This window comes from Rhinichthys klamathensis, unplaced genomic scaffold (assembly GCF_029890125.1).
Source record: "Rhinichthys klamathensis goyatoka isolate OS25496 unplaced genomic scaffold, OSU_Roscu_1.1 h1tg000251l_1, whole genome shotgun sequence".
Classification (NCBI taxonomy): Eukaryota; Metazoa; Chordata; class Actinopteri; order Cypriniformes; family Leuciscidae; genus Rhinichthys; species Rhinichthys klamathensis.
The window spans coordinates 107,870-125,204 of record NW_026606773.1 but is presented as its reverse complement, the minus strand read 5'-3'; the positions used below and the strand labels follow the sequence as shown (position 1 = coordinate 125,204).

Genomic DNA, 17,335 nt, shown 5'->3' with positions numbered 1-17,335 from the left:
TCCAAAACTGGAAATCAAAGAAATCTTGCCACATCAATCACTGGATAAATTTAATATCAGAATATATTTCAATTGAGAAATACAATGCGTACAGAATAAAGCAAATATCAGCCTATGAAGATATATGGTCCCCTTTTCTTACATTTTTGACATCTTGACATCTCTCAATATCGCACAAACATAACTATAAGCCGTGTATATAACCAGACACATACCTCACCCCTTCTGTTACTGCAGCTATCACTTCATACATACATATATGCATCTACACTCATGCATAACATGTTTTCAAACCCCCTTTCCCTCAAACACCTTCTTATTCAGAATAAGAATAAGAATAATTTGCTCAAGATGTGTTCTCTGTTGTTGTTTGTCTGTCACTTGTCCTATGTTACGTGTTACACCTTGAACATGGTGCTATAACCCCCCCTTCACTTATGTACCCAGGCTCACACTGAACGGGGTGAATAGTTATGCTATTCACAGTTACTGTGATAGTAATAGCAATAGTAATAGTTACTTGAATAGTTACTGTATACACATTTATTGTCTGTATTGTAATATATTGTGCATATAAAAAAAAAAAAAAAAAAAAAAAAAAAAAAAAAAGAAAGAAAAAAAAAAGTGTTAACGAGCAGTTGGACAGGTGTACCTAATAAAGTGGCCGGTGAGTGTATATATATAGTATTATAGTAATTTTTACATAAATTTACATTTTGAATTAGAAAAAATAAAATGTCTTTTTCTTTTTTCTTCAATCTGCTCCCATTCTTGTTCAGATGTATCATATTTATGAAACGGTATTCATACAACCAGTGCTAGACTGCTTTTTCAGTAACAACACTAATAAAAATGTACTCCCAGACACGTCGCCCTCAACACGCTCACATTTTTGATTTGATGGATGGGTTTTTCATGGGTGGTCTGTAGTACAACCAGCCTCAGCCCACACACACACACAACTGACACACACATGCTGTCTGCCAAGAACATGATTGGCACATATGGCACAGAGTCTTTCTCTCTTACACGCACACAAACAACGCAATGTCTCATCATCAAATGCAAACAGTGTGACAACTCATGCTGTTGCACATATGAAGCATTTCGCACTCAGCCATACCCGTAAGATCTCCATCTTTAGAAATGCAGTAAAAACATGCTTGTATCAGCAGTAAAATCGCATCTCTCCTGAGCAGGTGAAAAAAAAAACAGAAGTGTTTTTGCCTACAGGCGTTTGAGTGCTCGGTCAGACAGCTGTAAGATGAGCATGGACATCTCTCCACCTGTCACAGCCAAGCTGACAATCACACATACTCATTTTTTGTGACGCGTAGTTCAAATTAAAGTAGTTTTTCAGTGGTCTTGTATTTGTCTTCAAAGCTGACTAGAAGAGTCACTATGCAATTTCCTATGCAAGCTACTTAAAGTAACAACAGGTAGTTTTTTGCTCTCGGGCTCCCCCTACAGTTGGGAAACAGTATTGTCCTCTACTACTGTCGTAAACTCTGTCATCCTACATGCACGTGCAATTGTTGACAACCAGGATAGCCCTGAACACTGTAGGAGGAGGTCACATGCAGGTGTTCTGCTTGCGTCGCGTGTGAAATGTCTTCATCCCAGGTACAGTGGCATATATTTCAGCATGTCATATGAATATAATTTCATGGGTTTTATTTTTTTTTCTAACGACAAATGATCGCGATGCTCACGTTTACAAGCCAGCGTCATTATAGTAGCCTAGTCTATTGGTTACCGTTTTACTGGATCTATATGATACTTCAATGCAATGTTTGAGTGGTTGATAATAACCATATATCGTCAATATTATAATATCAAGCTACCATAAATGAATCTGCAAATTTTACAAATCGATTTGCATTATAGCTTGAGGCAAGACAAATAAACAAATATCACAGACATGTTAGGTATCCTAAAATATGATTTTATTAATAATCTTCCTCCTTTCTTTGTACATGTTGAGTAGACTACACTTTTTAGGTCAAACATTTGCTATTTGCATTTCATCGATTGCAAAGTTCAAATCAGAACGAGAATACTAGCGATAGCTAACCATCAAAAACTAGAATATCGTTTACTAGCTACCAGATTGATAATTCGCTACTACTCTAGCGAATTAGAGAGGTTAGAGAGAGGCATTCTTTTTTCGATGGGGGGTTCGATGCTCCCTCCACACGCAAGGTCTCTCGCTCGCTTTCTCTCTCTGCCGTCCGCGCGCGTTGGAGCACAGTCTCTGTCTCGCGTGCGCGCTCGCTCTAGATTCCGGGAGATTTGAACTAATTTGCGGTATAACTTGTCGATCACGAGTGGCTCAACAGGTAGATCTATAGATAAACTCATCTTTCAGGGATTTGACCGACCGGGTTGACAATTTAGCGTGAGAAACCGGGGGTGTGGCGTGTGAGCGTGTGAAACCAATCAAATGCGGTGTCTCACGGCCAATGCGTGAGAGTTGGCAGCTCTGCAATGTTGATCCTCGTTCTGCCTTTAACGCGATCACTTTCTCTTTTTCTCTTTTTGCTTTGCTCCGATAAAACCTTTGCTTTCTTGTTTTTCTGTGCTGCTTCGGCCATGACTATAACATTTGGCTCGCAAGTCCGATTTTAAGGAAGTGGGGGTGGTGGTGGAAGTGACGTATATGCCGTAAAGCAGTCGAATTTTGTAGTTCTCTTTGTTCGCCGGTTACTACCCGAAACCCGAAGTTTAAAAGTACGATTAAAAACGCTACAGACCCCGTCAGGCTATGGCAGACGTGTCATTCAACCTATTGTAAGTCGATACTAACACAATCATAATGATACTTATTGGAAGCATACGCTTTTGCAGAAGGTCATGACCCCAGGATTTCAAAGAGTTGATGAGCTGGGATGGAAGGATGATGAAAGAGGGAGAGACAGTTCTTTCATTCAGTTCTCATTCTCCTTTCTAAACATCACTCTAATTCTCGTTTCATTCGACAGCCTATCACACCCACACCATTCCTCTCCCACACTCATTCATCTTTCCTCTTGTCTCATTCTCTCTTTCTTTATTCCTCCCCTCAGGTCTTTTTCCTTCCCCTCCCATCTCTCTCTCTCTCTCTCTCTCTCTCTCTCTCTCTCTCTCTCTCTCTCTCTCTCTCTCTCACACACTATTTATTCATTCAAACTGTCTCATTGTCCTTCTATTTTTCTCTGCCAGGTTCCCTCACCTATTGGTTTTCTTGATTCTTCAAATCTCATTTTCCTCCCTCAAGGAAAGTGGTTCTCAAATTTTTTCAGGTGGTGGACTCGTTCCACAGAGATTTCGGACAACTTTAAACTCCAAAACTACCTGAAGAATTACCTGCAGTTTGGTCTAAAAAGTACAGTTCATTTTGAAATGCCACAAGGTGGTAATGCAGGTGGCCATTACACCTTGGGTGTGCATTATTTTTTCAATAATTCAACGGCCCGGAGTCAATTATTCCACTTATACTACTGTTACCACACCTCAAGATATTGTTCAGATGGTGTATTTCAAGACATTTGTCAGTTTTTTTGTCCTTAAAACGCTCTTTGAGAAAGAGTATGTGCTTTCCGTACACAGTAAAATGTAATTTTGTGGCAAAAAACACGGGAACAAATTTGTCGTTTTTTTATCCTATTGTTCACTATAATTATTTGCTTGGTCAGTGTCGTTGTGGGTTTTGGTTATTTTGCTGTTGTAGTCTGTAAAGACCTTTGAAATAACTGAAATCATGTGGCGAAGTGATATGGACCTGTAATGCGTTATAGACCTGCCTGGAATTACTTCAGCCGTGCGTTTCCCTGAAAATAATTGCACACTTTAACATTTGTCAACCAATCAATACAGACCCGTAGTATTATATAAATAATTTCTTGTTTTATTTATTCAATTTTTGTTATATGTTTTTCTATGCAGTGCATAATGTTTCCAGACTGCTGTTTTGTTGAAATTAACTAGATCTCTATTTTAAGCTAATTAACCTAAATGAGACTTTATCACACAATAATGTCAACATAATTATTCAAATTGAGAACTACTTTTCTAGAAGCTCATCATACTCCATCTTCATCACTGCATTTCTCCTTCTCTAATTTCCATCCATCCTTCCGGACTCCCCGACATGAGTTTACCTGTCACGACTCTGTGTGTGTGAGTGTGTGTGTGTGTGCAGATGGATCGTTCTTAGACCCTTGTGACCCTTTGTGTGATCAAGCTGGCTTAATGAGCACTTAATTAAACACTCAATGAAGAGATGGATTTAGAAAAGGAAGAAGATAAAAGAAGTACGAGTAGAAACACTGACACAGTGGAAATTCTCACACTCCCAAGAAATAATCACACCTGTGATGAAGTGTGTGTGTGTGTGAGATAGAGAGATAAATGGGTCCCTAATTCTCAGACAGAAGGACAGTGTGTTCTTGATCAGCAGGCCTTGGCTGAAGTTTCTTAATTATGCCTTAATTAGCACAGTTGCTTCGTTAAGCCACTTCCTCTTCCAAGGCTGAGAGGGAGCAGCAGTGGGATCTCTCATATCCGCAAATTTAATTACTCCCTCTTTCAAGTTCATTACCCTCAGTGGGTCAAAAGGTGATAGCCTTTAAAGCCTCAGTGTTTTTGCTGAGGTTTCATCAATAATGTTGTCGGCCAATGTGTATCTAAGAATAATTAAATGGATTGTGATCGTGAAAGAATGATGTGAAATGATGACATAGCTACATTATCAACATTTGTTTTTTTTTGCAACAATTTGGGGATTTATTCAAGCTGTCGTGTGTCCCTACAAATTACAAAAATAAAAATGATCACCACAGGAGTTCTGGGGGAAATGCTAGGTTGTTTCTTACTAGTATAAGCAAAGACTTTAGATATACACAGTGCACTCGTATGAGTGGGAGAAATTGCAACGCCCAATATTGCGGAATAAGTCCCGCCTTCTAAATAAAAGAGCCAATCGCCAATTGGTAAAGTTATTGCGTCACTGCAGAAGCTCCAACTGCTACAGAAACAGTCAGTGTTGTGAGACGTGTGCTTATGACTGCACGTGCGCATTGGCTGGTCCAGACTGAAAAATGCAGATTTTTTTTTCTCGTTTTTTTTTTTTTTTTTCATGATTTGAGCGTTTAGAAACAACATTTATGAGACAGTTGTTGTCAGATTTCACTGGTGATTGATTCAAATATGAAATTTAATCGTTGGCTTGGTGAACAGCTTTGGATAGTTTCATGTTTTCCCATTCAAAGAGCTCTTCATCTTGTCTGTGAGTCCCTGTGATTGAGCTCAGCAGAAACTCTACAGCTGTACGTCTGGAGCTGTGACTTACCGTTGTTGGTGCGCATTGACCTGCCAGAGATGCCATTAGATCCGATGGGGTGGTGACCTCCTCCTCTGTCCACTCCCCCGGCCTCGCCTGGCTGTTTCAGCAGTTCTGTCAGGGCCCTAAAAAGAGACGGGTTTGTACACCATCAGTTTCTCAGCAGGGCACTTGGAAAACACGATCCCACACCAGAGTTTTTACGTCTCACTTATTCAAGTCATTTGTCTTCAAGTCTTAGAAACTTGGCAAGACTTGTCTTGATGTGAGGAATGAACATGAGATTTTCCTGAGCGGTGTGATTTTTTAGAAAACCGTGCTAATAAAGTGCTGAAGATTAATTTTAGGAAAGAATTATGACATTGTGAATTATTTTTATCCGTTTTCTGTAAATAAATGTTGAAATTATGCCATAATGTGATTAAAAACTGCAAATTTAGGTTGAGGAAAATACTTCTCAGTCAATTAAAATGAGAAAAACCTCATTTGAAAGTGATTACAGCTGATCACATTAGTGTAAGTGAACAGAACTGTTACTAACGTTTCTGCAACACATTCACTTTTAACACTGACTTGAATCAATACATACATGTACATGAAACACTGTAAATTAATCATTTGCAAAAAAAATTTTAAATCCAAACATACAGATCCTTCATAAAAAAGAGCAAACGCTTGTCCAGAAAAATGGCAGAATGCAACAGTTGCTAAAGTTAGATTGGTCTGTAACTTTTTACAGGGGCTATTTGTAAGAATGTTCATAAACGAATCACTTTTTTATTGCCAATGTGTGAACAGCTTGTAAACTTAAGAGATGAGACTTTTCTCAACTTCCTAGGTTGTCTGCTAGGTAGACTGATTTTTATGTTAAGGACTCGGGACGTTTTTACCGAAAATCAAAAGGATGTGACATTTATGTGCGCCCTCCGAGAGCCTCTCTTCAGTTCAGTGACACAAGAAACAAATGCTTAAACAATGTTCAGGATAATGCCGAAAGAGCTATTCTGTACTGTAATGTCAATGTTTCATACAAAGAAAAGGGATTCATTCAAACTATAGTCTCACATTGCCAACTATCATATCAGATGCTTCCTTAACTGCTGTTTATTCACCGCTGTCATTTTTATTGTGTTTATTTTGTTATTGAGAGAAAAGCATGCAGCACATTCTCATCTAAATGTCACTCTCAGCAGCGTGGACGGTGTCTGGATGTTCGTTAACGGTATATCGCTGTAAAGGTATTTTCAACTTCTTTTTACTTCTGAGCAAAGAGCTAAAAAGAAATTAATCTCTTGTACGTTACATGTGCATGAGTGCAAGCACCAGTAATAAGTTGCTGGCTGCAGTTCACTTAACGGCCACCGGTGTCGCTAATAACAAGGGTTTCTGAACTCTACATATAGCCGCTTTAAAAAGGACTTAGCAAAGAGTCCACGGGTGCTTCTCCTAGTAGGGCTGCATATCTCGGCTACCACGTCATCAAGCGCCGCTGAAGGCCGTCTCAATTTAAAGGATCCTTGGAAGGCAGCCTTTGTTTCGTGCCTTTCATTCAGCTCATTTTGAAGGATGCATCAAGTGTATCTTTCATGTCCTTCAATAACCCACAATATTTTGCACACATTCCAATTCACAAAAGAAAACTGACTGAAAATGACTCCGCACTGAGCTTGTCTAAGTTCATTATGAAATGTAAGACAAAATAATGTTTTCGGAGATGAAGGCATAGGCTACATGTTATCTTTTGTTTTGGTGTAAATTAATGACTTAACAGTAAACTGCCAATAATGTAAGCTCTGGGAGACCACAGATGATTGGCATGCACTGTATTGCATTAATAAATAATAAAAAAGCCAGTAGCTTTTTTTGGGTTAAAAATTATCCAAAATACATATTTGAGAAAATACATAACCAGCCAGTGTTCAAAACTATCTGCTTGCCTTAGCTCGATTCAAAGCGGTAAGCTTGTAATAATGTTTTTAATTCCAGTGGTACTGGTGGATTTCCGCGGGAGATTCGAGCATGTCTTTGCGTCATTACGTCACATCTGTACACATAAAGAAGGAGTCTCGGCTATTCGGCTATAATGCGTGTGAGGATGCTGGAGGTGGAGATTTATAGCCTTTTCTCACAGCACTTGATATAATTAAACTTATCAATTTGATGGCGGATCCAGAAAGGTTCAAACGACAATCACCAGTGACAACTGGAGACTCACCCGTTGTAAAATGCCACAGACTTCATTCGGACTTTGCAGTGGCTACAGAAAAAAAGAGACTGCAACCGGCCCCATGCGAAAACAAGGATAATATCGGAAGGGCATTAAATGTAGTCACGCAATGCTGACGTTATTAACATTAACAATTTGAGAACAAAGTATAATTTGCACGGTTTTGCGTGATATGATAAGCGATTTTTAGATTTAATCAACGCGATTTACTGCAATGTCAGAACCAGAACAAAAGTGGATATTACTTACTTGTTCAGATGACATTTTATGGTGAAAATTATTATGTTGGTCATACTTCCAAAAAGAATAATCTGTGATTCTGAATGCCAGTATCCACACCGGCGCGGTGACTGACAGCCACACACTCTCCTCAAACATTGTGTTCATCCGCGCTGTGCCGTGTCGAGGGTGTCGAAGTACAACTCACGTAAAGTTGATAATTCCGCGAATGACTGCAATTGCAGATTTCGAACAGAGATGGCGACAAAGAGGAAAAACTGCGGACTGCAGCTTTAACCTTGACTTAATAATATTAATACTAGGCATATACCGTAATATTGTTGAAGTGTTTGTCATGTTGCCAGAACCATTATGTACACTGTAATGTTTAACAAAACAATAAGGTAGGATTTTAAAATGGTTTCATTTCCCTGTCTTTCATTTATGTGGTAAAAAGCCTTGTAATAATTGATAGGACTGTACATTATCCCTTAAATGTCTGTCTTGTTTGAACTTGTTCGTTCGTAGGCTCCAAGCTGCTGGCTAAGAACTGTTTGAGGAAACATTTAATTAGCTAGTAAAATATTTCAACTCAAATCAATATTTTGTGTCTTATTATTTACTTATCACCCTGTTGGGGTTAACTTTGCGATAACAAATGGCTGGATGTCCATTATCCCTCCAAATTATATTCCATTGTTAAACAGGAATCATTCCAATAGTATAGAACTCTAAAATGAAAAACAGAATTGAGTGTCACCTCACACCATCTACTGGTTTATTTTTATATTAGACTTTAATATTTGATGTACTGCTTCTACTTATGAATCTTCCCTCTTTTTGTGCACTTCCATTTATTCACATGTAGTTTCACTCAGTAGTTATTCTATATTTCAATTCAATTCTTTCTTTTATTCCCATACCACTTCAGTCATTCTGCCTTTATGCTTTCAAAGAATGTTTCAATCACTGCCTGTCCTTGAATCTCACCCGTCCCTTTATTCACTAACTCCTGTTTGCACTTTCAGAATCCAACCAAATCCCTCACTTGGAGCATCAGTGACCGTAACCTTCACCGATCGTCCACTGAGCCATCTTTGAACTCTCAGTGCTGCCATAACATCTCACTAACACTTAACTAACAACCAACCAAGTGGTTGCATTAAAATTGTGTGCGCAGGAAGTGCGAGCGTGACCTGATTCCAGTGCAATTGAAAATACTTCTGGTCGGCTGCTCTTCAAGGTTCCGTTATTTCCCTTGTGACATCATTGTCTCAACATTCAGGGATGGAACCGTGGGACATTTCTAAAGCAACATTTGCCAGGAACGCTGGGCTGAGGACTACGAGAAGGGTCTGTGTGTTTCATGATAAGGACCAGGAGAATGAGTCCCTCCACTCCGTTGTATGCTCGACTGATGTGCTGCCCTGTGAATCACTGCTACCGTCTCCTCAAAGCCAGTATGCCACACAGGAATATGGCTGTCCGCAAATTTCTACAAACTTGCTGCCCCTCTGGTGAGCCGTATAATATTCAGTCCTGATGGCTTATTTTACACTCAGACAGGGGATTGTGAAGGTAAGGTATAGGAAAACGGTTAGGGACTCTAAGAGTTTGGGGTCAGTAAGATTTTCTTTTTCTTTCTTTTTTAAAAAAAAAAAAAAAAATTTGTTTAATTCAACAAGGATGCATTGAATTGTTTAAAAGTGACAGTACTAAAGACTTTTACAAAAGATTTCTACTTTTTTTTATTATTATTATTCTAGGAAATCATCAAAGAAGCCTGAAAAAAGGTATCATGGTTTCCACAAAAATATTTAGCAGCACAACTATTTGCAACATTGATAATAAGAAATGTTTCTTGAGCAGCAAATCAGCATATTAGAATGATTTCTGAAGGATCATGTGACACTGAAGACTGGAGAAATAATGCTGAAAATACAGCTTTGACATCACAGGAATAAATTAAATTATAAAATATATTCAAATAGCAAACAATTCTTATTATAATATTTAAATTATAATAATATTTCACAATAATACTCTTTTTACTGTATTTATTATCTAACAAATGCAGCCTTGGTGAGCAAAAGAGACTTATTTCAGAAATATTAACAAAGCTATACCGACCACAAACTTTTTAATAGTTTATATAGTTTTAATAGTTTACACTTGGTGTAATTAAACTAAATCTATAGTATTATAATAATAAAAAGAATACAGACGTTTTTTTTTTTTTTTTTTTTTTTTTTTTTTTTTTTTTTTTTGCTTGGTAGCAACACCATAACGAAATATTACTCCTAATATCTGTATATTACACTTCATGGGTTTTTAGCTTTTTTAATGTATTTATATATTTTTTTACATTTATTTTCCTGGTAAATATATATAGAAATCCTAAAAAATATGATATGTTTACTTTTTGAAAAGTGAAACTTTGATATAACACCTGTTTTCATAGATTGTATCTTAAGTGTATTTTGTCTTACTGCACTGGCAGATTTTTTTCTACTTGTTTAAACTTATTTTTGATTAAAACATGAAATCCGCCAGTGCTGTAAGACAAACTACACTTATTTAAGATAAATAAAAAAATAGACAAAAAAAATCTTAATATTTTATTTAGTGTTGCTTCTCAAGTCAATTAATCAGTTTTAGATATTTTAACAGGAAAATAAGACAAAAATACTTCTTGAGAATATTTTGCAGTTTAAACATCAGATATGTTCTGATTGGCTGAAGCTAAATTAAAATAATCAAATTTAAATGTATTCCCCAACTCAAATTTGCAGACAGATACTTTAAGACCTAGAGCAACAGTGGTTTTATTTAATCGGTTCCACATATGTATGAGACATTTCACAAACTGCAAAGTAATTAAACATTAATGTCAGTTTAAAAAAATTCTCTTTCAACTATCAAAGTGGTCAACTAAAATGCATTTTCTATTTAACTGATTTTTAATTATGAAAATTGGGCTGTGAGCCAGAACAGAGGCAGTAGAGTCATTTTTCACAGTAATCAGTGGGCACAGTTTGTTCTTGTTGTAAAATTTAATACAGATTTCCATTGGGAAATTTAGGTAGAAATATGTAAATAGAATGTATTTAAAACTAAACCTGGCATGATAACTAAACTGACAAGCCAATTATATTGATCTTAAATCTGCACTGTGCTAAACCGAAACTAAACACTTGGATTGATCTCTGGTGGATCAAGGTTGTAGGAATGTGGCGGCATGATCTTTAAATGCACCTCAGAGCTCATGTTCAGGTCTTACTTTCACCGTGGCTCTCAGGACAATGTTTCCTATGTCATGTTCTCATGCACAGAGCATGTAAACATGGAATCTGAGAAACATCTACACACATCTCCATTCCTCTGCTCCCATCTGTTATCACCAAGAATATATCCGTTTACCCCTGCTTTTCTGTTCAGCAATTCAATATTTTAAATGGCTCAATCTGCATCACCTACGGCCATACTTCAGAACATAGCAGCAATCAACCATCATTCAGTCGTTTATTGATAGAAAATGATCGTTAATCACGCTGATGGTCTTAACTTTCAGGGTTGTTACTTTGTGTGATGAATGAATTTCTAATTGGCCGTTCATATGCTGGTATTGGATAGGATTGCATGAGTGTGTATTAGGTGAAATTATGTGAGCCATTTCCAATCTTGCTGTTGTTCTCTCAGCATGTTCCCTTTTCATTATAGAAACATGGGGTCTTTAATTAAACTGTTACTTTTCAGCTAAATTCTTATTAAGCGCTGCGGTGGTAATCACAGGTGGAAAGACTAACTGCAGGTGTCCCAAATCAGTCTTAAGTGCCCCCAACTGGCTTCTAAACTCACTTAAAGACTCGTTTGGGGGCTTTTGGAGAAGAACTCGTATAGGCCTAAACTAGATTCCCTCCTGATCAATAGTCACTGCCATAACGGGGGAAAACATTCAGACCATTTTGCACCATCTTACATTTCAGTTACACTTTTCTTTCTTTTTTGAGTCACAGTTTGGCAAAAAAGTAAATAGATAATATTATTATGATAAATATAAATTGCCAAATAATTATTTTAGCCCAACTCACTCTACTTTGAATGGGATGCACTTTTATTAGACAAAAATAAAAATGTTATGAACATGTCAAAATGTAACAGACAGCCTCTTTTAACTGGAAGGAGTTTGAGTGTGACTTCTCCACCAGAGGGTTAAACAATAAAGCATATACAACAGAATTATGCATTCTGACTAGCATGTTAGGGTTCGACTTCACCTGTGCATTTGCTTTCATTTCAGCGAATTAACCAGCTAACAAAGAACTTCAGGCAGCGTTCAGCTCAACGTTCAGCGTTCAGCTCAATGTTATCTGATTAGATTGTTTTCATTGATAATTATAATAATTAAGTTATCATCATGATGCATCATTTTGGCCTTTTGGCAAAACATTCCGCCAATAAGCATTTTTGCCAGTAATGACCTTGATTCGGTTGTAGATCTGTTACTGGCACCAGCTTACCAGCTTATAGTGCAGCCATGCAAAAACGAGGCTTGAAAGTGGCCAAAACATTCTTTTTACATTATTATGCAATAATATGGTTGCAGCTGGTCATTTAACTTGGTCATTTAAGCTTGATTAAACCAGCCTATTTGGTCTGGGGGGGTTTTTCAGCAAGGTTTAGCTTGGTTAGCCTGACATACAACCACTGTTTCACTGAAGTTTGGAGCTCCAAATAATATCAAAATATGTTTCAGCAGAGAGGTTTAAAAAAAGAATAATAATTCTCGTCATGCATTGTGAATCAGTTAGTTCAAACTTTGAGCTGGTGAGGCAGATGGTTCTTAGTGGCCCGGTTAGCTGCAGGGCCAACGCTACTCCAGTGGGAAGACTGTATGTGTATGTTTGTATGTGTGGAAATATGTGTGCCTGTGTGTGTTTCTGGTGCATTAGCCATTAGCGATATCACAGTAGGGGAAATATTTGGCCCTGATGTGCCTGACACACTACAAAGAGCCTCAGATGTGGCTAGCAGCAAACTAGAGATTGTGTGTGTGTGTGTGTGTATGTGTGTGTGTGTGTCTTTGCGCGCTAATCTACGTAATAGAGACCTTTTAGTCCCTCCCCCCACCCTCAACTTTTACATGAGAAATCATGTGATCTTGTTCAAGTTTGTCTGCTGGGGTATAAAATCATTCAGATATCAGTGCATGTATCCGTTTTAGTAATCTATGGGTGGGAAGGGAAGATTGGCTGGGTAACGGAAAAGCAATAAAGTTTGACATTCTTCCCCTTCTGACGGATTTTCTGTAGTCAATAACCCCGGAGAGCAGCAGATTCTCTCTGCTGACTCCTAGAATTTATAGACGATCTGCTTAAAGTGTAAATTGCAGGTTAAATTTTTCACGAAGATATTGCAATGTGCTTACTAAACATAAAGATAAGAACCGCCCACAATTGTTTTTTATGTTTTTTTATTCCAAAATGCTGCATATAATATGAAAAGTTGGTACATTTTACAGTGGTTTTAAGCACGCCCCCTCCCTTCCACTAGGCTGGCCGTGACGTCATAAAAGGGACTCCAAGCTTTTACTGTCTAAGCCTAGAGTTACCGTTAGTCTAAACGGCAAGTAGGCTAGCAGTTATATTGAAGACCTAGCTAGCAAAAATGGTTAACTATTGCATTTGTGCGGGATGCACGAATACATCAAAAACGGGGGAGAGGCTCCACAAGTTCCCCAAGGACAAACGACTGATTCTGTAAGTGTTAGCATACCCGAGGTAGATCTCGGGTATGTTGTGTCCGAGCCCAGCCCGGCCCGACACATTAACTGTAATTATGAGCCCGAGCCCGATTTAAACCCGACCATTTTTTAATACGTGGGTCATTATTATAACTGACGTTCTCAACTACTTTCTATGTTACTTTCTCCCGCCCGCAACATTTATGTTTTGTCCCGCTCCCGTCCGCAAAAAAACTTTTTTCTGTACCTCCAAATACTTTCAAGTTAGCCTACGTGTCGCCACCATACACATCAGCATAAATGCTCCTGATAAATTATTTGTTATTAAAGCATTAACACACAAACCACACTGTTATAACAAAAACAAGCAGGCTTAGGCTAACTTAAAGTCATGCATGGTTTGGCATGACTGCGCGCAAAGTGCGCTCCCATAATAATTCCTAAAAAGCTGACATCAGTTCATCGCGATCTCACACATCTCTGTTATTATCAATGAATCTTTCATAATATCTACACTTTGTTTGTTATAATTCGAGGATTTGCCAGCATACAGAATTCATCACTGAACAAAAAAGTCCGTTTTGAGCGCTGAGGGAAGTCTATCGTAAATGCTTCTGATTGGCCATTATTGCGTTCCTAGAAATCAACACATATGTCTGTGATTGGCTACATCGCTCAACGCTGCAAACATGTTATAAATAGAAACTCTGGCCTGTAAATCGTTTCTATTTTGTTTTAGTTGTTCTTGTTGCTTTTCTGCAACAGATGAATAAAAATTTATTCGTTTTTATGTTTTATTCATAGATATTTCTAGTTTGCGGGTCCCGCGAATCGTTTTATCCTCTCTCAACCGGCACACACAGAGTGAGTGCATTACCGCCCGCGCTCCCTCTTATGACGTCATCACCCAGTTACTGTAAAAACATGCTACCTTTGAAGAAACCCCAATAAATGTTATTTTAACGCATTTTAAGACAGAAATTTTTAAATATATACATATTGAGCACTTTAATTTACACATTAATTGGTTGTGGTGGTTAACCTGCAATTTACACTTTAACTTAACCTGAGACAAGAGCATTGTGGGGAAATTTTATATTGTTATAATATATATATATATATATAAGAAAATCAAGCCAGATATGACTTCTTTAAAGGCACACTATGCAGGAATTCCGTTTTTGTCAAACAGCGACCCTATAGAGTCGCTGTGGAGTACTTATATTTAATGTTACTGTCGTAAATACCACTCACGCAGAGCGTCTCTGCCATAGACTGGTCTCTGCACTCACGGCCTGATACCCCTTTGAAGCTGTTATATTAAGGCACAAATCTTGCATAGTGTGCATTTTTTGCATTAAAGGATTAGTTCACTTTTAAAAAAACTTTTGCTGATAATTTACTCACCCCCATGTCATCCAAGATGTCCATGTCTTTCTTTCTTCAGTCGAAAAGAAATTAATGTTTTTGATGAAACCATTCCAGGATTTTTCTCCATATAATGGACTTCAATGGTAGCCAAACGGTTCAAGGTCTAAATGACCGTTTCAGTTCAGCTTCAAAGGGCTTTAAACGATACCAGACGATGAATAAGGGTCTTATCTAGCGAAACGATCGGTCATTTCAAAAATAAATAAAAAAGTTAAAGTGTTATAGGCACAAATGCTCGCCTTGTGAACTCTCCTGTTCGAACTCGTTCATCAAAATGAACAAATCTTTTTTCGAGTCAATGACTCGAAAAAAGATTCGTTCATTTTGATGAACGAGTCAATGACTCGAAAAAAGATTCGTTCATTTTGATGTACGAGTTCGAACAGGAGAGTTCGCAAGGCGAGCATTTGTGCCTATAACAATTTAACTTTTTTATTTATTTTTGAAATGACAGATCGTTTCGCTAGATAAGACCCTTATTCTTCGTCTGGTATCGTTTAAAGCCCTTTGAAGCTGAACTGAAACGGTCATTTAGACCTTGAACCGTTTGGCTACCATTGAAGTCCATTATATGGAGAAAAATCCTGGAATGTTTTCATCAAAAACATTAATTTCTTTTCGACTGAAGAAAGAAAGACATGGACATCTTGGATGACATGGGGGTGAGTAAATTATCAGCAAAAGTTTTTTAAAAAGTGAACTAATCCTTTAAGTAAGAGATCTAGCGCTAAAATGTGTCTTTGAACTCAAGCTGAGCGCTCGTGTCCGCTGCTATCAGTGTCATGGATACAGTGTTCTCTGTGGCGTGCAATCTTCACTCGGACGCGCTCTTCAATCTATCGCCATTGCGGAGACTCTCTATTCATTCCGGTGAAATCACAAAATAAAATGCACAAAAACGTGTCCCTGCTTGATATAGACTGTAACCACTGATGAACATATTCAGTTTTGATGAGAGAGAAAAAAACTTAGAACCTGTAACCTCTGACACGCTTGGCAAAAGATTTACCACTAGACCATTAAAGAACTCAAACAAAACTTGCGGATTGATGCATTTATTTACGGGTTGAGCAGAGAGGCTCATTCTCTTTTCCTTTTCCTAGTCTCTTCCGACCGCGTTTTCTTTGCTTTTTCCATCGTCGAGTATCACGTCTGAAATGCGCGCAAGTGCCGTCGTTGCCGTAAAGCATGTCGTGATTCTCGCGAGATTTGTCGGGGGCGCTCCTCTCAAACTTGCATTGCTGGTTTTTCCAGCAGCGTCCCCCCCAAGCTTTATTACCAGGATGATTCGCCCTACTATGAGTTTGTTTACCACCGAAATTACTTTGAAGCTGTTATATTAAGGTACAGTTCTTGCATAGTGTGCCTTTAAACCCGGGCCAAGTTACCACCTAACCATACATTAATTGTTGGCCTGACTTAACACAACCAACTACATTTGTGATTTTGTCCTTGATATTCTTTACATGGAGACACGATCGATCGCAATTTGACTTTGTCTTTTCTGTCTTTTCAAGTTGCCCAGCTGAGAAACACCTTAAAAACACGTGGTCAGACCATTCATGAGCGCCACTCCAAACCCAGAGGTAATAAAACTTGCACGCACAACGTTTTGTCCCTGGGGATGTTTTTGTGGATATTTTAATGCATGAACTGATATTGATCACCTATTGAAATGACACAGACGTATCAAACACACATGCAAACGCTCACAGTTCAGCAAACAGCAAAAGTCACCCAAATGTCTTGATCATAGGTCTGTTTTCCAGCAGCCGTCCTCGTCTCTCTGTGTCTGTCTTTCTGCTGTTATCTGCACATGAATGCAGTCAATTGTAATCTCTTGTCATTCTTCTTCTAAAAAATGGTTCCCTTTATATGTATGCTACCTCTCTTGAATTCTAATGAACCTGACAGCTGCCAAGTACAGTCCCGAAACGCAAAAGGGGTGTGTGTGTGTGTGTGTGTGTCAGCATCCTGGGATTATAAGCACGGGAAACACAATTGATCTTATTATAAATACAACCATATTCCTTCTTAGCTGTTTACACAGGTTAAAGCTCTGTTCCATTTATATTCATATTTGCATCATGATATGAAATGTACGGACATGGGAGAAAAAATTCAATGCTTTTGTGTTTGCTCAGAAAACTTTTGTGATGGAAATAATATGAGGTGGGAGGGAAAACAATATTTCAGTGCTTTTGCAAGCGCAGACAACGTTTCTCGGGGGAACAATAGTTTTGCAAGAAAGCGTTTTTGTTATTATTTTAATTGTAATCATCATGCAGTTTGCTGTATGTGATGCAAAAGACTGGAAACATACTCCACACAGATACGTAGAAGACAACACAAAAATTGTAAGCCCGTAGTACTGCTGTTAAGTCTACAATACGTT

The 17,335-nt window shown here is 38.1% G+C and overlaps 1 protein-coding gene across 2 annotated transcripts in view; it reads right to left on the bottom strand.

Annotated features, from left to right (window-relative positions):
• LOC130101081 (protein shisa-9) overlaps positions 1-17,335 on the bottom strand; it is a 104,461-nt gene that overhangs the window by 59,683 nt on the left and 27,443 nt on the right. For both annotated transcript variants that reach the window (XM_056266633.1, XM_056266632.1), the window contains exon 2: positions 5,330-5,445. In XM_056266633.1, coding sequence (XP_056122608.1) covers positions 5,330-5,445 — 116 coding nt within the window. The remainder of the gene's footprint in view (positions 1-5,329; positions 5,446-17,335) is intronic.